The following is a 20788-nucleotide window of genomic DNA, read 5'->3' on the forward strand; positions in this document are numbered from 1 at the left end:
CTATGAAACTTTTTTTGTTTGATTATTTAGAAATATTTACATGATTTCCTTTGTATTGAACGGATATGATTTTGCATTAATTAGACATCGCCAAAAGCTCCCAACTACAACTTACACGAGGCTTCCACCCGTGACATACTCGGTGAAGGCCAAAGCAACAAGGCCCAACATCGCAAACCTCCCATTCCACAACTCCGCCTTGGAAGTCATAAACCCCTTCGAGTTAGACTCCACACTCACTCCTCTAATAAAGGGAATCAGCGACGCCAGTGTCAGAATCGCGCTTGTTCCCACAAACCACGGGATTCCCCCGTTCCCTATTTGCTCCAACACGTCCTGTCCTTTCGCTGCTTCAACCGCTAGGGCAGCTACGAACCCTACCATCGCAAGCCGCCCGTTGATCCTCTCCGGCGCTGGACCGCTGAACGCCAAAATGTCTGTTAACTTCGTACTCATCTGCGGAGATTACCAGATCTCAAATTAACAATGTAATGGCTATAAATGTTCACCTACGATCTATTACGTTTCAGGCGTTTAATCGAAAACTGCTTGTAGATGTTGCAGGTTTAATTACCTTCGGCGATGGCGTGGGAGATGGCCCTGGTTGTGGAGACGGCAGTGAAACCGATGTAGGAGCCGCTGGCTCTCTCTGATCCTCCTGTAAATCAAAACAATACAACAGATCACTCCACGATTGTAGCCTTGGAAACTTCAATAGCAGAATAGAAGTACATTTAGTCACCAAGAAAACGGAAATAGCCAAGCGAGTACCTCCGCCGTACATCGCACTCGGAAGTTAGCCGCTCTCCGGGAGAACGGCCGAACCGCCGCCGGGAGAAGCCGACTCGCCGGTGTCCTACAAGCATTTCGACTAACCGAGCTCGCCAGAATGGATTGCACTACAGCTGAGGCAGCCATTAAGCTATGTCCTGAGGTTTAGAACGATGTCGTAGGAAGGATAACGCCAACACTTACTGGATGTATCGGTAACAGAATATGATGAAATTGGCTATGGAGAGCTGTTGTTTGTCGGTCAGTGAACTGGTAGTGATGATCATATGGTGAACCTCGGCGGGGTTTATATAGCGGAGGATGGGGCGGAGAGTGGTGGATATTTAAACTCCACGTCAGCATTTTCAATTTACTGCCAAATAAGAGCGCCACGTGGGTTGGTTTGTCCACACATGAAATGAGGATGACGTGGCTTCCCCTGAGGAACAAAGCAAACTTTTGTACCGTGTGGTTGAAAAATGGTTGGAGGAAGTTTCCAGATCAATGGAAGAAGAATAATTTAGGGTTTTTTTTTTTTTTTTATTTCCAAATAAATAACCATATAAAAAATTTTAAAATTTGTGTACAATATCTATCAATTTTATAAATTTTTATTTTTCCACTTTTAATTTACATAATTTTAAAAATATTTAATGAATAACTCTCAATTTTGTGAATAATAAATCCAAATTAAAAAATTATTCAATTAATTAAATTTTATATCTAGCATTTTTTTTTCTATTTTGTAAATATATATGGAAAAAATTTTAGTTCTTTTTTCTATTTTCCCTTGTTATTTCTTAATTATAATAATGGACATAATATGAAATATACCACTAATATAATTAATATATCTAAAATGATATATATATCACTGATATATATATTTTTGTTGTCACCCTCCATCAAATAAAAAATATACATATTATTATTATTTAGTTCAGAAGTTAAAATGAGTATTTAAAATTTAGAAATTAAAATAGAATTAAAAAATATAAAAAAAAATAGAATAATTCTGAACTTGAAGGATAAAAAAGGAATTTAAGGAATACGTTATTAAATGGGTAGGTTATTTTTCAATATTAATGAAAAAAACATGTTTTGAGAAACTAAGGAGGCTAGTTTTCAGAAAACAAGGGCTACTTCACAAATTGAACGGTTGTGAGCGCTGCCTAACCATTCTTAAATTTCCGACCAAAAGTTCTAAAAAGAAGAAAACCGAAAGGGAGAGAAAATGGAGAGGACACCGAGAGAGAGGGGATTCGGATATCTGTTGGCGGGTCTTCTTCTGGCGAGCTTAATCGCCAGAATCGATTCGCTTTCGGTGACAGTGAACGAGATTGAATGCATCCATGAATACGTATTGTACGAAGGCGACACCGTTTCTGGGAATTTTGTCGTCGTCGATCATGAAATTTTCTGGGGCGCCGATCATCCCGGCATTGATTTCACTGTAAGCCACATTGTTTCCATCATTAATCTGGTTTTTAATTCATGTTTGCATGACAATGCGTTTCGTTTCTGCCGATTTGTAGATTGATCCCGATTACGATTGGATCTTGGATTAGGGGAATCTGTGGTAGAGTTCGGTTTTTTATTTCCAATTTTGCTGGACAATCTTCTTTTCTCTGTTGTGAAATTGGTTTATTAAAGAAGGGTAAATGTTGTTCGTTGATTTTGACCTATTAAAGAACCTGGAATTTTTTGCCCTTTTGTTAATATGGACGTATGGGGCTTGTTTGTTTGTAATTGTGATGATACTTTAGATTGATAATTGTAGTACATTTCTTGTGAGCTTCGAAATGATCTGTTGTTAAACTGTTTATGATCATTAGTTTCACATTTATAATCCTTCGGACATAGCCACCTGACACCTAAATGGTGTTGTGAAATTGTTATTTCTTTGGTCATCATCGGCTGGATATTAGGGTACCTGGAATCTCTTGAAGGATTTTTGTATCCATAATGAAATGTTGTTTTGAAGATATCCTAAGGTGGGTTGGTTTTGTGCAGGTTACATCTCCCGCAGGTAATGTGGTGCACTCGTTGAAGGAGACATCTGGTGGCAAGTTTGAGTTTAAGGCTTCTCGCAGTGGAATGTACAGATTCTGTTTTCGTAATCCCTACTCAACCACCGAGACAGTTTCTTTCTACATCCATGTTGGTCACATTCCAAACGAACACGACCTTGCTAAAGATGGTATTTCACTTCTGTGCTTAGAGGACTTGGTTGCTTTTATGAAGTTGACACTTCTCTCATTTTACACCTTGTTGTGGTAATTTCTTGCAGAACACCTAGACCCTGTAAATGTTAAAATTGCAGAGCTTAGAGAGGCATTGGAATCGGTCACCGCCGAGCAGAAATATTTGAAAGCACGTGATGCACGCCACCGTCACAGTATGTGGTTTATTTTTTGCATGGTTTATATATATAAGAAACATATAAATTAATCATAAACGAAGAAATACAGCTTAGGTGCAGGGGGAAGAGAGAACCCCCTCCCAAAGGAATTGGTCGTAGGTATGACACCGCCAAGATGTAAGGTCTGTAAACTTATGGCATTTCTTTGAATTCTTGCTAGCGAACGCGATTTCTAACTCTTTGACAAGATGAACGTCTTTTCTTCTCTAGTGGTCCGACATAACTATCATGATTATGATCTGATCTTAATGTCTTATGTGTGGGATTGTAACACACGATAGCTTAAGCATCAATCTTTTAATAATGCATATAGGATCAAGCGTTGAAACCACGAGCTGAACAAATGAAATTAGCATAGTCTTGAACATTATCCACCAGCATTATATCTCGACGTAGAAATTAGATTCTTTTTGTTTCCAGTCGAATATCGATGTAGACATTTACTTTATTCCAACCCATCAATTTTTAAGTTGAAATCCAGACTGATTTGGCAATTGTTATAGGATTCTTATTGTCTTTGCTACCTTTGGTTGTTGTGAATGCAGCTAATGAGAGTACAAGAAAGCGTGTAATTTTCTACACAGTGGGAGAGTATTTGTTGCTCGCTGTTGCAAGCGGGCTTCAGGTCGTTTACATTCGTCGCCTCTTCAGCAAGTCGGTTGCATATAACCGGGTCTGAGCATCCATCCATCCATCCATCCATCGATCCTAGTGGTAACATAACATCGTTGCCCCTTTCTTAGCTTTTAGGAAAACCTCAGGAATGAATTATATTATAGTCTATGATTTGTTGTATAATCACTTATGATTGTGCTTACAGTTCATAATTGTAAGCTGGGGGTTCACGTATTAGCATCTTGTTGAAGCTAGGGAAAGCCTATTTATTTACCCTATTATGCTTCAAAAAGGATGTATGTGGCCTCCAAATACCCTTCCTCAATTCTTTGCCTGCCTTGTTATCAAAATGTTCAATTTTATATACGCTACAAACTACATCAATACACCACTGCTTACTGAATCAACACTATGTGACATGTGTTTATTGTATTATGATTATGAAGCCAAGTTGATTATAGTTTATTGGATTAGATACCAATTACCATGTGAACGTTGATACTCGATTGTGAGGCCAATTTGATCATAGTTTGGTGGATTAGATACAAACTATCATGTGAACGTTGATAATACTTGATTGTGAGGCCAATTTGATCATGGTTGAGTGGATTAGATACTAATTATCATGGGAATGTTGATACTCATTGTGAGGCCAATCTGATCATAGTTTAGTAGATTAGATATTAATTATTGTTAACGTTTGATACTTAGCTGCTCTCCTTAGAGAGCAGAATTCAGCGGTAGAAATTGTACTAGCCACGTGTTGCTTCCTCACATTTCCCAATTAATTGACTGATAATTACTTTTGAAGTTTTAAATAATAATGATTTTAAAAAGAAATTGCTGTCCTCTGTACTTACTAATTTAGCTTATTTGCTAATTATAAAATGAGTTCTTCGGAATTAAGTCTATCCAGACTGGAATAATAGTAATAGTATTTATCTAAGAAAACAAATATAATTTTAAAATGTTTCTAAAATATTGAAAATAAAGATTAATAGAAACAATTTTTAAAAAAATTAACCATAAACTAAATTTATTAAAAGTATAATAACCAAATTTAAATATTTGAAACCTAAAATGGGATTTTAATATAAAGTTTTATATGGTTGATTTTTTGAAAAAAAAAATTAATTTGAATCCTAAACATGTCGGGTTTTGTAAATTCTACTTCTAAAATTTTAATTTTACCAAATAATATTTTAAATTTAAATAAATGTAGCCGACTATTTAAACTTTAAAAAAAAGTTACGATTTTAAATTTCTAATAAATTTTCATTCTAAGTAGGTCAAAAAAAATTATCTTATCCATTCAATAAATTATACATATATGGTAGGACATAAATTTGGTAACTTTTGAAAGAAAAAATGGGATAAAGCTAAATATTTGGTTGAAATTTAAAAAATTTGAAAAAATTATTGATGTGCATGGTCATACTTATTTTTGTATAAAATTTTATTTGATTAAAATTAGTAAACTCCATATATGTATGCGTGTGTGTGTTAAAATTAAAATGGAAAGAAAGTAAAAATTGACAGTTACTTCAATATTCGGAACGTGGTAGGCGTGAAATGGATAAGCTTCAGATTCCGCCAATATGATTCCACGTGGCATACCTACTTTACCGTCCTCCCAATACTTCACTACCACTTGACCCCTTCCTTTCAACAAAATTACAATACAACCCTTAAAATAAAATAAAATAAAATAAACATTCAACTCTTAAAAATAAAATAAAATAAAGTTGTAATAGGAACTTAACTTTCAAACCTTTAAAATAATTTCATTTATTCTTGAACTTTAAATAAAATTAAGAAAAAAAAAAAAAAAGGCCTGGTTTGCCCTAAATAGTTATTAAACGAGCTGGTTTTTGTGAAAATTAGAGAAATGAAGAGGGGTAATTGTGGAAATTTGTGTCTAACCTTAATTTTTAATTTTTGAAGTATGTAGAGACTCCAGGTCCTCGTCCTCTTAACCGCAAGCGATCTTTAGTCCCCTGTGCATTCAGAAACGAAACCAACCGTGTTTTTAGTTTTCTCATTTTCCGATCAACGATTTACAAAATGCTCGCTGTCTTCGACAAATCGGTGGCCAAAAGTCCCGAGGCGCTGCGGAGCCCTGCATCCGATTCCGTCTGGGCTCTCAAGGATGGAATTCTTGCCCGCCATTTTAGCTCCATGTACCCTGGTTCTGTCATCGTCAATCTTGGATCCGCCGGTCTCTTGGCCTATTCCGTCGAAAAGCAAAACCCTCTCCTCCCGAGGTATTACGATTACCGTTCATCTTTTTCTGCAATGTTTTGGGGAAACCTGTATTGTTCGTCTCTGCCTTCTTTTCATTTTTTTTTTTCTGGATCTGATCACTGTTCTTGTTAACTTATTGTACCCCGGCGGTGTCTTCCATAGGGTGTTTCGTTTTGTGTTGATGAGAATCTGTTTAAATTTAACAAAGTAGAGTTTTCTTTGTTTATTTTGATTTTTTTTTCTTTTTGGTATGAAATTGTATCGTCTATTTGTGTGGTGGTTGAGTTTTGGTTGAGAAATGTTTGTATTCTGTTTTTTTTTTCTTCGTTTTGCTCGAACTTTTTTTCATTTTGACTCGATCGAATTTATGGAAGGTTATCTTTCGAGATCGGTGTTTAGTTTTATCAATCCTCTCTTTGCTCATCTAATTTGAAACGATTAATCTTGTTTTGCATCCTCAACCAAGATTACGGGATTCTTAGTTTGGCCATATTCTTCTGCACTTTATAAATCATTATTAATTTTTATGGGATCTGTATTGAATCTTGTTTTGCTTGTATTTTCGTTCTTATACGAGCATTTGCTAGTTTTGCCTGCTGTTGGAAAATGATGAAATTTGTTTTTATAACATTAGATTATTTGCGGTTGTGGACGACATTTTCTGCTTGTTCCAAGGGCACATTGAGAATGTTGCTCAGCTCAAGCAACAATATGGTTTGAACAAAGCTGCAAACGAGGTTAGCATCGTTATTGAAGCGTATAGAACATTAAGAGATCGGGGTCCGTACCCAGTTGATCAAGTCGTGAGAGATATTCAAGGAAAATTTGTGTTCGTCCTATATGACAGTTCCTCAAAAACTGCATTTTTGGCTTCTGTAAGTTTCCTTGATCCCTTAGTTTAACCATGATTGTGGCAAATTTCTGTTGTTATTGTTAATCTAGTTTTTTCCTTTATGTTTTCTTACCATCAGGATGCTGATGGGAGCGTTCCCTTCCACTGGGGAACTGATTCTGAGGGACAGCTTGTTCTCTCGGATGATGTAGAAATTATGAAGAAGGGGTGTGGAAAATCTTTTGCTCCTTTCCCCACAGGTAACCTTTTATGGGAATGAATTCATTATGTCTTCAAATGTGAGGGGGAAATTGACGAGCACTTTAATTTTTTAAAAATTGGTGCATTGATATAGCTTGCATCCTATCAGTTCTTGCTCACTCTTGTTCACTCTTGTTCACTCTTGCTATCACGTTAATGCATGTTTCCAAATTGAGTATATTTTTTTTAGTTCAACCGTTGTTGGGTTCGGGAATTGAACCATTGACATTTAGGATGGTAGTTACAATGAATTACTGGTACTAGTCATCAATTCTTGCTCACTCTTGTTCTATCACGACAATGCATGTTTCCAAATTGAGTATATTTTGTTTAGTTTTGTTTAGTTCAACAGAGGGTTGAGGAGTTGAACCATTGACATTTAGGATGGTAGTTACAATGAGTTACTGGTACTAGTCATCAATTCTTGCTCATTCTTGTTCTATCACGGCAATGCATGTTTCCAAATGAGTATATTTTGTTTAGTTCAACAGTTGAGAGTTGGAGAATTGAACCATCGACATTTAAGATGGTAGTTACAATGAGTTACGGGTACTAGTCATCAATTCTTTCTCACTCTTGTTCTATCACGACAATGCATGTTTCCAAATTGAGTATATTTTGTGTAGTTTAGCAGTTGAGGGTTGGGGAATTGAACCATCGACATTTAGGATGGTAGTTACAATGAGTTACGGGTACTAGTCATTAGTTCTTGCTCACTCTTGTTCTATCACGGCAATGCATGTTTCCAAATTGAGTATATTTTGTGTAGTTCAACAGTTGAGGGTTGGGGAATTGAACCATCGACATTTAAAATGGTAGTAATACAGGTACTGGTATCAATGTTCATTTTATGCAATATGTTTGGTATTTTAGGTTGCTTCTTCACAACCTCGGGTGGGTTGAGAAGTTTTGAGCATCCTCTTAATGAGGTGAAGCCAGTGCCAAGGGTGGACAGTTCAGGTCATGTCTGTGGAGCCGATTTCAAGGTGGATGAAGAGGCTCGAAAGGAAAGTTCTGGTATGCCAAGAGTTGGGAGTGCTGCAAACTGGTCTTCAGACTACTGAGTGCATGATTTGGCAAGGCTTTGCTTACTTTGCCTTACCCTTCCTCCGGCTTCTTTCCATATTTCCATCCCAACAATTGTGCCTTCTAAATGGGTACTGAGGTTTATACTTTACTTTCCCTAATGGCATGTCCGTGCAGTTAACAACTACTTATATCTTATGAATCCTGTTGGCTTAACCGAGTTACATTCTGGTTTAAACTTTACTTTAACTGTAGCTTTGGATTTATGGCAATAAAGTTGCTGCTTGCCAACTGCATATTTAGGATTATCTTAATACAGCTGGGATTTGATATTTATCCCGATTTTAATATTCCAACATCATATGAGACGAATGTCCTTTGCATCTGCAATGGCCCCTGGTGTTATCTGAAATACGTAGGGCTTCTGCTTGCTTAGTAGTTTGATGATTTCGGAACTCGATGAGATTCATGGGATCGATGTTTCTACAAACCAGAAATTAATTAATGAAGGTGTTAAGTGTGAGGTGATGTGAGATACGGATATAGCTTCAGACTCTGGCTAATTAGGGGCATCGAACACCTTGCAGACGCTCTGTTCACCTTTTGCCTTCCCTGAACATCAATCTTACCGTAGCGTTCTGCTGGTTTTTTGGGGTCTGATACAAAAGGATACGATTGCGTTTAGTAAAACCAACATTTTGAGTGATGAACACCAATTTAGTGTACATTAAATACGCCAGTTGGCTGTAGCCCCAATGGAGTGGATTGTGAGGTTCTACATCGGGAGGATGCTGGCCCCAAAACAGTAGACTTGTTATAAAATGGTGAGGCTGACGACGACATGTATCGGGCTAAAACAGACAATATCTACTTGCGGTAGGCTAAAATGATATTAAAGCCGAACACCGAACGGTGTGCTAGCAAGGACACTAGACCCGCAAAAAGAGTGGATTGTGAGATCTCATATCGGTTGGAGAATGGAACAAAACATTCATTATAAGGGTGTAGATATCTCTCACTAGAGGACGTATTCTAAAATTGTGAGGCTGACAATGAACGTAATGAGCTAAAACGAACAATATCTACTAAGCGCGGGTTTGGACTGTTACAAGGGCATTCTGACCATTAAATGAGATAACATGTATGTCGTGGATGTTGTAACACTAAAATGTTATGATACCCAATTGTTGTAGCAAAAGTAAGAACAATTGTACTCACACACCCACAAACAAAAATTAAACAAAGAGATAAAGATTAAAAAGACAAGAAAGAGATAAAGATTAAAAAGACAAGAAAGAGATAAAGATTAAAAAAGACAAAGATTTACAAAAGAGATAAAGATTAAAAAGACAAAGATTTACGTGATTTAGAGGAGAAATTCCCCGGGTGGTAGCCAATCACTGTAACCAAAATATTTACAAATATATCTCACACACCAAAGTTTTCTCTCTCACGAAGTTTCTCCCAATTGGCTCAAAGTCTTTTATCTTACAAAGTTTCTCCCTATTGCCTGAAATACAAAATGACAATGACTTCATATCTCACAACAATGCTAGACAAGCATTATCTCAAAATAATGATAGACAAACATTATCTCATTGATTTTATATAGGCATAACAATACTAATTCTTATACATGAATTAAATTAACATGAATAATGTATCAAGATTATTCAGGTATCAAAATGGAATATGAACCGGAAGAGTTGTGAATCAAATAAATGAGAGATAGAATCAAACAAATGAGAATTATGAACCATCAATTAAATAAATGAGAGATAACCAAACAAATGAGAATTATGAACCAAGAAAGTTGAACCAAATAAATCAAATAGATTCACAAGTCGGAGTGAAAAATGTACCAAAGGTATGAACCAAATCTTTATGACAATTCACAACAATCTTCATCTGGTCAGAAAATCCCCAAGCAGATAATTTCTTTGGCTGACACCAAGCCAACCGACAACTTCTTTCGTCCAATATTAATTGGATCTAAGTAATGCCAAAACTTTTCACAAGCAATCACCTGTATCAACAAATCCATTATTTTCAATAAACGAATGTCCTCTTCATTAATAATTTCTCGAACAAAATGAAATCAGACATCAATATGCTTAGTACGAGCATGATGGACTTTGTTCTTCGACAAACAAATCATGCATCCAAGTGACTTCTTCAAAAGCTTGATTGATTGTCATATACTCCTCTTCAATGGTAAACAATGCAAAAGTAAACTGCAAAATATCGAACGTGTTTGCTCCACCAATCATAGTGGACAGATAACGAGGAGTGGATGGTTGCTTATCAACGAATTTCCTAAATGAAGAACCAGAACGAATTCCACAAGTTCAATCGCTACCTTGGTTAAACTCTTCTGCAAAAAATTTTAGTTAATCGGGACGGCATCTGCGCCAATTTTTGCTGCATGTGTCAAGCAGCTTGTGTCATTAATGATGAAACACGATGACAACAAATATCTACCTAGGGAAATGAAATTCTGAAACGAATATCTACCTAGGGAAATCAAATTCTGAAACGTTGTCTGTTGTTTAAGTCTATTTGATTCGACCTGGCGATCCGCGAGTTCTCCCCTTCCGGTGAAATCCACTAAAATAAGTGTGATGAGCATCAACAGTCTGAAATTAGGAGACAGAATGTACGTCGTCAGACACCATAGTTTTCGACGTTTGAGTTATAGGTTACCTGTTTAAATGGTTGTGCAGACATTTTTGCGGCAAGGCCGAGATAAGGGGAGAACATTTTGAAAAAAAAAATGAAAAACATGGTGCTTACATTGTCAAGGACAGCTCCCGGGTCCACGCCAGATCTTTCAGCTATAGGCACAATTCGATCAGGTCGGCTGCAATGACATAATAAAATAAGCTTCAAAAGAGGATGCAAAGTGCCTTCCGTGTCAAGTAGATAAACCTGCGTATAGACACGTAGAGTATGCGCGAGTTGCGTTTTACCGGACCTAGGCAACGAAGTCAGAGGAGAACTACAAGTTCAATACAGGACGTCGATTTTCAATAGACAAAATCGAAGCACTGTTAACATATACATCCTCACCTGAATTCTCCAAAAGCTTCCGTGATCGCTAGAGTTTCAATCCCGCCTTTTGGTACGAATTAGAACAACAACTTCCTTTGGTGATTATGATTTTCGAGATAGTGAAAAAAGGAACGTCATAAAGCATAACTTTCCTCCTAAATCGAGAGCCTGATTTCCAGTCGTAATGCGAACCACAGACTTTCTCCGCAAACAATAATCAAGGACTAAGTCTGCATTCATGACGGTCAATAGTTTACTAAAATATATATTTAACTTATAGGAGCTACTAGAAAAACTCAAGGAATCTTTCACAGTTGTTTCCGAAAGCGAAACTTACAGCAAGCGGAAAAGGAAAAGAGAGACGATGCAAACTATAGTTTTTGGTAAACTATCGATCTATTTGGTTAGGCATTCCATTTGTTACTAATAAAAAACAGAAGCAGCTTGCCCTGAGCAGAGCATTGCTTCCAGTGATATAACCAAAATTCTGAGAAGCAACAGAGAAATTAAAATTGTTAACTAGAACAAGCTGGTGTGAATAGAATTTGACGTCATTGTGCAAAACATTAAACGCACCGTGGATAATAGAGAAGTGGTGACTGATTCGCTCACCGCTTGCTTTTCGGCAGCTTCGCAGATCTTATCAACCTAAGCCTCGGATCAACCTTTTATCCTAGTCAAGTGCTAAAATAGAAAAACCTTGGTCATCATAATCATATCAACTTCAGGATATATCTTATTTGACGTGAAAATTGTTCAACCTTCTTCGTGAGCATCACCAAACCGTTGCAGGTGTATATCCCTGCGTCCTGAATCTTTTTCACGTCTCCAGCATTAATTCCATGAGAAGTACTGCACAGAAAAATGGCAAAGGAACTCTTTCGGATGTAGTGGAACAACATGATAGTCAGTTGATTGGCTAAAACTATCCGCATATTTCTTCACGAATTTAGAAAACTCTGGTAGAATTGCATGCCTTGAGAAAATAAACAACGAAAAAATATAAACCTAGCTAAACTGGAGGCTAGGCTATCGTGAAATGAAATTATCACTAAATTAAGCCGCCGGTGCCGAGATGTTTCCAAAATGAATGATTCAATCGAATGAGATCGCATGATGCGGTATACAGATGATCAATTTTTCTTCGGAAAAAGAAATTTGATTAGCATTGGAGTTTTGCAATCAACCTCCAAGAACAACAAGCAGATCACTAAGATAGAACGTCATGTAATCAAGTTTTGTTTAAGATTCACGAAACAAGCGTCGCCGATGAAATTATTTGAATAGCAAAACAACACCTTGTTGATAAGTTAAAAGCTCTGAAACTTACATTTATCAATCGCATCGAACAAGTCGTCTTCACCCGCATTATCTTCGCGCTCTACAATCTGTAGTTCTTGGCTTTGTTCTTCCGCTTTGAGGATCATCACAGTGACGGAAAATGAAAGAGAACGTGACGAATAGATTGCAAAGAAATTGGAACAAAATATAACGAGAACAAATCTCTAACTCACTTGAGCGTTGCGAGAAGAGAATCATCGTTGATCTTGAAGGCGCCTAAATCGGAGAATTGCTTCCTGCTACGAATGAAACAGAGGAAGGAGGCGGGAAATTTAGAAAAAATAAATAAATAAATGAAACTGACAGCAAAAGACTGAATTTATAGGGTCAGTGAATTGGGCAAATGAAGGTCGCATTCGGCCCATGAAACGGCAGTGAAATTATGCGTATAATAAAAAAGGCGCGTGGAACTATGGGTATTTAGGAACTTTCACACCTTCTGAAACCAAGCTCCCAAAATGATGTGGGCACTCCCATCTATCAACTGGCGTAACTAACTATGGGTATTTATTTTTTTCCGACTCGCACTGGATGTTTAGGGTTTATTTTGTTAACTCATGCACCAGGAGCTCGTTGATCTTCTGATGTTTCATTCCACGATGCACGCTTCAAATTCTTTTGCCTTACGAAGAGATCCTTTTTTCAAGCCGCTGTCGCCCCCAATGCAGCTTCTTAACTCTGAAGAAACGGTCGATGACTCCTCAGAAAGCGGCCTTGAGGAGACACGGAATTTGAAGGCTTCTGAGTTGGCTTCGTTTGAGGATGACAATGGAAATGATGCGGATGATTTGGTTCTCGATGTCTCGGGGAGAAACTTGGCTTCCAATTTCTTGGAGGGTTCCAACAGCTCAGTGAAGGGTCTGGACGTATTTCGGAATGCGTTAAATTTGATCCCGAAATCAGTTGGCGACTTTAGCGAATTGAGAAGGCTTCAGTTCTTCGGAAACGAGATTAACTTGTTTCCGCCAGAGTTGAAGAACTTTGTCGGGTTGGAATGCTTACAGGTGAAGTTATCATCACTGGGTTTTGGTGGTTTATCATTACACAAACTGAAGGGCCTGGAGGAGCTCGAGCTGTCGAAGATTCCTCCTAAACCTTCCTCGTTTTCAATTCTTAGTGACATTTAATAAATCTGAAGGAAATCTCCTCGTTTTGGTGGTTTGGTGTACCGTTTTCAATTCTTGGAGTATCTAGGCCTCTCATTTAATAAGATGAAGAGCCTTCCAGCATAATAGGCTATTTGAATGCGTTGATATCCTTGAGAGTTGCTAATAACAATTTGGTGGAACCGCCTCCAGGTTTGTCTTCCCTGCAAAAGTTGGTGAACTTGGATCTTTCAAGTAATAGCTTGACATCATTGGGGTCTCTTGAACTTGTATCTCTGCGTAGCCTTAAAAACTTGAATTTACAGGTTTTTTCTATTGGTTTTGTCTTTTGTTCTTATTGAAGGAAAAAAAAAAAAAAAAAAAAAATCTGATTTATGTATATTTACATAGTTTCTTTGGGAGGTTGGTAGTTGAATGGTTTGGCATAGTTAGTTCCTATTCACTTAAATTTAGTGTTCACTTTTCTATTATGTATTGGAACAACATAATGTATTTTTAATTTAGTTTTTGCTATGCCTTTCCTCTGTGGTACAGTACAATAAGTTTCTTAAAAGCTGTTAGATACCCTCCTGGATATGCTGCAAGTTTGAAGGAAATCATGAAGATGATACAGCTAATGAAGAATGGATTAGTTTTACAGTTGAAATGGATGTTTATGAAGCCAACATTCAAGACAATGGAGATAGCATTCCCCATAAAGGTGTGTTATGCCAAAATTGTGTGCACAATTATTGGATATGAATTTTTCATTTTGGTTCTTTGATTTTCATTGTTCAGGACTTTTTTCTTTTTTTTTTTGCAGGTCCTCGTAATCTCTCATCGAACCTATTAATGGGACCTTCAATGAATAGTAGATCTTTTGCATCTTGAAGATCAGGTACGGAGATGACATTATTTACAGCAGAAAGCTCGACAGGAACGCGTGAACAGAATCAGGAAGTGGAAAGGAGTAGATCATCATATTGTAGTTAAGATTCATGAAAATCACGAACTTGGGAGGCTTGATTCTGCCCCTGCTTCTGATTGTACAGTTGAAGATTCATCAGTTAATGATGAGTCATATGATAGTAAAGAAACCTGTCACAGAGCTGAAAGGGAAAATCTTATCAAGAGTCATGAGAATGACAATTTTGATACTAAAAAGAAATTTTCTGTGGAGGATTGCACATGTATCTGTGATGCTACTGCAGAAACAATGGCAAGGGACACAAATGAATATTGTGAGTCCTGTGGGGTTTTGCCGCCAACAGGCAAAGGATCATCTTTACAAATATCAAACGATAATGCTAAGTTGAAAAGATATTCTTAGAGGGAACTTGATAACCCTAAACCTTGCAAGTCAAGAAGGCCAGCTGAAGATAGCTCAAGGTTAACTTGCAAGTACAATAGTACCTCATTTTGCGGTGTTGATGAGCATCTGCCTGATGGATTTTATGATGCAGGACGTGATTATCCCTTCATGCCATTAAGGAATTATGAGCAAAATTTCCTTCTTGATTCACGCGAAGTCATTCTTGTCAACGGGTGATTATTTTCTTAGTAGCTTGAGTATCCAATGACTTTCATACTGGGGAGTAGAAATTGATACGTATTATTTGTATGTGTCTCCAGGGAACACGATGAAGTATTAGATTCTATAGCAATATCTGCCAAGTTCCCATCGAGACATCAAAAGTGAAAATATTGTAATTGATTTTGGCGAACAATCTGATGGAGTTTCCATCGTTAAGCTTTGTGATTTTGATAGAGCAGTGCCCCTTCGATCTTTATTGCACACTTGTTGCATTGCTCATACTGGAGTACCTCCTCCTGATGTTTGTTTTGGAACACCTCGATGGATGGCTCCTGAAGTTTTACGAGCAATGCATACACCGAGTGTTTATGGACTGGTTTGTAGATAAGCTTTTCATTTTTTCTATTGAATTTTCAGGCTTTCAGATCAAGGTTTCTTTTTGACACTTGTGAATTATTCTTCGTGTGTTGTACATTTTCTGACAACTTAATCTAGCTTACAGTGGCATGGAAATATGCCATAGAATTAGGACACTAACTTGGTGTGGATCATATGCAATGAATTTCTGGACCTAGGGTCCTGCCAGATTCACGGCACAACAAAACATTAGTGCAGCTGAAGTATGTTGTGAAAGTTAAGGCCTATTTCAGAAGAATGACTCAGTTAAACCCACTTTTTACCCTTCACTCTTGTGCCATGAAATTTCTCCTTGAAATCAGGAAGTATCTCTGCAGCAGTGGTGCCCTACAGCTGTGAGGTCTGAGGCAGCAGCAAGATCGCAAAGATCTCTGGCATATGTTGTCCAAGACATTTGGGTTCAGGGTGTTCTGCTAGCAAGCAGGATGCTGGGAATTGAAACTTTGTTGGAACTATGGTAGGAAGGAATTCATAATTCCAGGGAAGGGGGTGTGGGAGAAGTGGAGGTATATGAGATTTAGGCTGGCTGACTCTGAAGAATGTGGAAATGCGAGGATAAGGCAAATATTCTTCTTAATTCCTAATGAGCTGAAAGGAAGACTGATTTTTGCAGCCCCTTTTTTGAAAATAGAGATGGTTCAAACATTAGTCAAGGCCAAGTAAAACAATTAGCCAGGGGGTAATATTGCCTTTTGCCTGTAAAACCATTAGCCAAGTACTTGACGGGAGTTGCTAGGTGGCAGTACTAGGAAGGAGCGACGTGTGGGGATGAGACAAGCAAATCTTTAGCTGAGGATCAAACAGACTCTAGTGTTTTTGGGTAGCCCAAGCTTCTCAAATATTTGGAGATCATTCTGCTTCAGTCCTGTTATTCTCCAGTTCACTTTTGCGAACTAGTGTAGAAGTTTATGTTGTCTTATTTTCGCACCTCATTTGCATTTAATTATGCAACTATGTTCGCAAGTTGTCATGATGTCGATAACTGGATGATATTCATTCTTTCCTTTGGTTGCAGGAAGTGGATATTTGGTCGTTTGGATGTCTGTTATTGGAACTGTTGACCTTGCGAATTCCATACTTGGGACTTGCAGAATTGCAAATCTTCGATCAACTTCAGGTTTCTTCTATTCTTGATTTAGATTCCCATGTCCCAGGACCATTTAAAAAGAATTTGGCACAGCATGCTTGAATCTCTCACCTTTTTTTGAAAGTGAAGTTGTCATTTAGATTCAATATTTAAAGGTGTAGGATGTTCCCTGATCAATAATTGTTTTCTCAATCTGAGCAGATGGGCAAACGACCAGAATTGATAGGTGAGCTTGAGGCATTGGGGTCGATAAAGGAAAGCTCAATGTCCCAATCTGTTCAAGAATCAGATGCTTCAGAGAAAGACCAAGAAGCTACAGGATTCTTGATCGACATGTTTCGTAAATGTACTCAGGAATACCCAAATGACCGACCAACAGCTGAAGAACTCCACAAAATTTTGCTCGAGCACACAGCCAAAGTTAAACCTTTACAAAACCTAGCTACATGAAATTGATACCCTCTCACACCCCATAACCTTAATCCCAAATTTTGAAGCCCTAGAATGTTTGCATTAGCTTTCCTGAATCCTTGTAGTAGGTAGGTAGGGCCTTTTGCCCCCAGAATAGTTAGGCTCACAGATTGATTTAGGATACAGTGGCCAAGTAATCAGATAGAATATCTAATTGTAATGTATTTAAAATCCACCATCGCTCAAGAGAAATTTAACTCCGTCCAATCTCCTATTAATGGGAAATTTCTCCAAACCTCCGAAAAAAGCATGAAAAAAAAAAAAAAAAAGCTCAATTGGTATGATCCCTCCATAACTCCAGGATGAAATGGACAATCTCGTAGTTATTGGTCTATGAAGATAATCATTAGGTGTTTTGTCTTATTAGACTCCAGAATGGAAGAGACGATCTCGTAGTTCTTGATCTGTGAATATATATTGTTAGGTGCTTTGCCTTATTAACCTTATTAAACTTATTAACCTTATTAAACAAGAAGGAAGAATCACAATATTGTGATGTTGATAGAACTTAAGGTTGCTTTAATGAACTTGGAATCCTCGTTAGTTGTACCTCATCAATGGCTTCAACATAATATCATTATCAATTATTTTGACCATGCTTTCTTCAACAGTCCATGAGAAGCGAGTTGCATTGACATTTTAGCTTTATGTAGGTTTCTTGAAGTCTATGTGAATATGTTTATAACATTCATGTTCCTCTCATTTAGTCTTCTTATCTCCCTTCAGTTGGTAGGCATCGAAGTGTTGGACAATTAAGTAGGAGTAGCGTGAGATTGTTTATTCAAATCATTACCTTCTCATCTCTCATAAGATGATGCTAGGACATAGTTGGGTTATGGATCTAGATGGATATGGATTAAATAACCCAACGAGTTCAAACAAACTTGAAACTTGATAAGCATTGTCATTGGCATTGTTAAATTAGAGTTTAAAGCACTTGGGATCACATGGAGTTGGCAGGCAGGCTCCATCACTGTGGTGTAATGCCAATCCACATCAAAACATTTGGCTGAAAAAAGAGAAAGGTGGCCGACTTTTCTTTACAACAAGCATTAAACTGACACACAGGGAGTATTCTGAATAGGAATCTTGAGGCTGAGGGTACCCTAAATGTTAGGTAGGACTGAAGGCCTCAAATTGTTTAATAAAAGGCTATGATAATAGTGCATCATTATTCTATGTGTAAGAGAGAAAAAAAAAAAAAAAAAATGGCTTGGGTTTTGCCATTGCCTCCTCGAAGCACACAGTCCAGTCTGTTGACAAGGGAAAGGACCACTGTATTTGCGTACAAAAAAAAAACCCCTTATTCCTGCGACACCCACCATTAAGAAAATGACCCTCTACGTCCTAGCCTCCATAGGTTTTGTTGGGAATCCCCTTTCATTTTTATTCCTTCATTCTGATTCCCTTTCTCCTTTCACACTCCCTTAAAGTTCACAATAACTTTTATGTCCAAAATGCCACTGATCAAACCACTTCATCATTTATTGTCTCTACAAATGGTTGGTACAATGTCTTGTAAGCTTCCATATTTTGGATCAACTTTTTGCTATTTCTAAAACCTACAGCCACACCCACCTATTTATTAAGCATTTTAATCTCATAATTCCTTTTATTTTAATCTAATTATTGTACTGAAAAAGAAACATGCTTTTATTTTTAATCATCAACTTTTACTTTAATCATCATACAATCAAATTGATTACACTAATTTCATAAAAAATATATATTGACTTTGTTCAATTCTTGAGTTTTTTACTTTTTATCTTTTGAAAAATGTAAAATTTTTTAAATCTTAGTATTTACATAGTAAAAAATGGTATAGAGAGATAGTGTAATAAAATAGTAAAGGGTGTAAGTTGTAGGTGTGGCTATTAAAGGTAAAGGGATCTGTGAGATCCATTGTTCCGATTTGGCGTGCCTATGCATCAAAATATGTACCCAAGATATAAAGAAATTGGGAAATATTGGGATCTTGAACCTCTTCTATTTCGTATTCTGGAAACTCGTAATGGGCCCAGGCCCATAATCAAATAACTTATGCTACCCCCTCAATTTCACTTCACTACTTTTTCTTTTTTTCTTTTTTTTTTTTATGAAAATTAAAATTAAGTGACACAAAATCAATAATACTGTGCTCGACGGGAGGTGTTGGATGAATGTGTCCCACATCGATTAATTTAGGAAATGGTCGTGGATTTATAATCAAAGAATACACCCTCCATTAGTGTGAGGCCTTTTGGGGAAGCCCAAAGCAAACCCATGAGAGCCTATGCTCAAAGTGGACAATATCCATACTATTGTGGAGAGTCGTGTTCGAAATTTTTATAAAATTGAGACCTGAACATGGCAACGGCTTGTCTTTTAAGATTGCCCATTATTGAATGCCTTCTTTTTGAAACAAATCATGATAGGAATCCTTCCCCCAAAAAGTAAGGGTTATGAGCTATGGTTTAATATACAATAATAGCCTTTACAAGTTTATCTTCATATTATTAATTCTTAAAAATAGTTTTTTTTTTTTTTTTTAAACAAAAGTAAAAAAACCAATCCTCTTTACTTCAAAAGAATATGAATCAGAATAAAAATTTCCATTCCCTTTAATGCTATTTACTAATATATATATATATATTTCTTTAAAATATTAATACTTAAAAGCTTTCTTAACTTTCTCAAATAATGCTCAGCATCTCATTGAGGTATCTTCGTTAGAAGTATGCAAGCAAGTCTCTCGATACCTTGTCGACAGGTGGACCCATGACAGCAAGAAAAAGACGATCTTGTACTATACTCCAGTGATCTTTTTCCTATTGAGGCACGCAAACTCTCATCGTATCCCTAATTACATTTCAAAAATTAAAAGGGGAAGTCTATTCATTCATCAGCTCGTTTCGTAGATCGGTCAATTATTAGTAATGCTCTTATCAATCTCAGTCTTATCTTTTCCTAGCTTGAGTTTAGAATGTCCCATAATTCTTAATCTAATTTCTGATTAACAGTTTATAATAAACATTAATGATAATTACATTTTGATTTGGATTAATTTTCATTTAAGATATAGACTGAAAAGAAGAAGGTAGGTTCTAGAGTAGTGCATGCAGTAACAGTTACTATTAAAGTAATTGCATTAATTACTTCCCACATCACCTTTCCCCTTGATCTTTAAATAAAAACCCCTCTTTTGCTTTTACATCCTAATTTTACCATGATTGTGACTCTGTTTATGAATATATATATATATATATTATATAAAAAGATGCATTATCCTTCTGCCCTACAAATTTACTACAAAAATAATAAACATATTCTTAAAGCTACTCTTTCATAAACCTTTTCTATCTATAACTTATGCTTTCCATTTTATATTGGCGTGGGATTAAAAAATTCAAAAAATAAATCAAACGTCTTTAATTAATTAAAATATTGTATGTTTTGGCTCGTTATGTATCACCATCAACTTTACGGTTTTAAAATGAGTCTAGGGTGAGGTTTCCACACTCTTATAACAAATGATGTAATGTGCGATTTCACAATCCACCCTTGGAGACTAGCGTCTTGTCTGACTCTGATACCATTTGTAATAGCTCAAATTCATCGCTAGTAGATATCGGTATTGTTTTTGGTGTTTGGA

At 36.8% G+C, this 20788-nt stretch overlaps 3 protein-coding genes, 1 long non-coding RNA gene and 1 pseudogene across 5 annotated transcripts; 3 read left to right on the forward strand and 2 right to left on the reverse strand.

Annotated features, from left to right (window-relative positions):
* Position 1: 1 nt before the first annotated feature.
* On the reverse strand, positions 2-1080 carry LOC111790504 (early light-induced protein 2, chloroplastic-like). Its single transcript, XM_023671423.2, has 3 exons — positions 772-1080; positions 575-658; positions 2-456 (listed from the first exon to the last, which is right to left on the reverse strand). Exons 1-3 carry the CDS (start codon positions 916-918, stop codon positions 112-114), a joined length of 576 nt encoding a protein of 191 aa, XP_023527191.2. The 5' UTR covers positions 919-1080; the 3' UTR covers positions 2-111.
* An 850-nt stretch (positions 1081-1930) lies between these two features.
* LOC111790498 (transmembrane emp24 domain-containing protein p24beta3) lies at positions 1931-4215 on the forward strand. The gene is made up of 4 exons (XM_023671418.2): positions 1931-2224; positions 2785-2971; positions 3062-3169; positions 3739-4215. Exons 1-4 carry the CDS (start codon positions 2006-2008, stop codon positions 3870-3872), a joined length of 648 nt encoding a protein of 215 aa, XP_023527186.2. The 5' UTR covers positions 1931-2005; the 3' UTR covers positions 3873-4215.
* Positions 4216-5764: 1549 nt separating this feature from the next.
* LOC111790496 (stem-specific protein TSJT1) lies at positions 5765-8521 on the forward strand. Its single transcript, XM_023671416.2, has 4 exons — positions 5765-6072; positions 6687-6927; positions 7024-7144; positions 8019-8521. Exons 1-4 carry the CDS (start codon positions 5873-5875, stop codon positions 8207-8209), a joined length of 753 nt encoding a protein of 250 aa, XP_023527184.2. The 5' UTR covers positions 5765-5872; the 3' UTR covers positions 8210-8521.
* A 1525-nt stretch (positions 8522-10046) lies between these two features.
* LOC111790293 (uncharacterized) lies at positions 10047-12825 on the reverse strand. The gene is made up of 7 exons (XR_015420484.1): positions 11984-12825; positions 11799-11906; positions 11241-11452; positions 11100-11145; positions 10965-11031; positions 10686-10807; positions 10047-10592 (listed from the first exon to the last, which is right to left on the reverse strand). It is a non-coding gene; the product is annotated as an uncharacterized LOC111790293 (long non-coding RNA).
* Positions 12826-12994: 169 nt separating this feature from the next.
* Positions 12995-17236, forward strand: LOC111790294 (uncharacterized; annotated as a pseudogene). The gene is made up of 6 exons (XR_015420292.1): positions 12995-13974; positions 14204-14369; positions 14472-15185; positions 15310-15558; positions 16615-16716; positions 16888-17236. The product of XR_015420292.1 is annotated as an uncharacterized LOC111790294 (transcript).
* Positions 17237-20788: the final 3552 nt, after the last annotated feature.

The sequence above is a fragment of the Cucurbita pepo genome, chromosome 3, assembly GCF_057944985.1.
Source record: "Cucurbita pepo subsp. pepo isolate OVF chromosome 3, ASM5794498v1, whole genome shotgun sequence".
NCBI classification, from domain to species: Eukaryota; Viridiplantae; Streptophyta; class Magnoliopsida; order Cucurbitales; family Cucurbitaceae; genus Cucurbita; species Cucurbita pepo.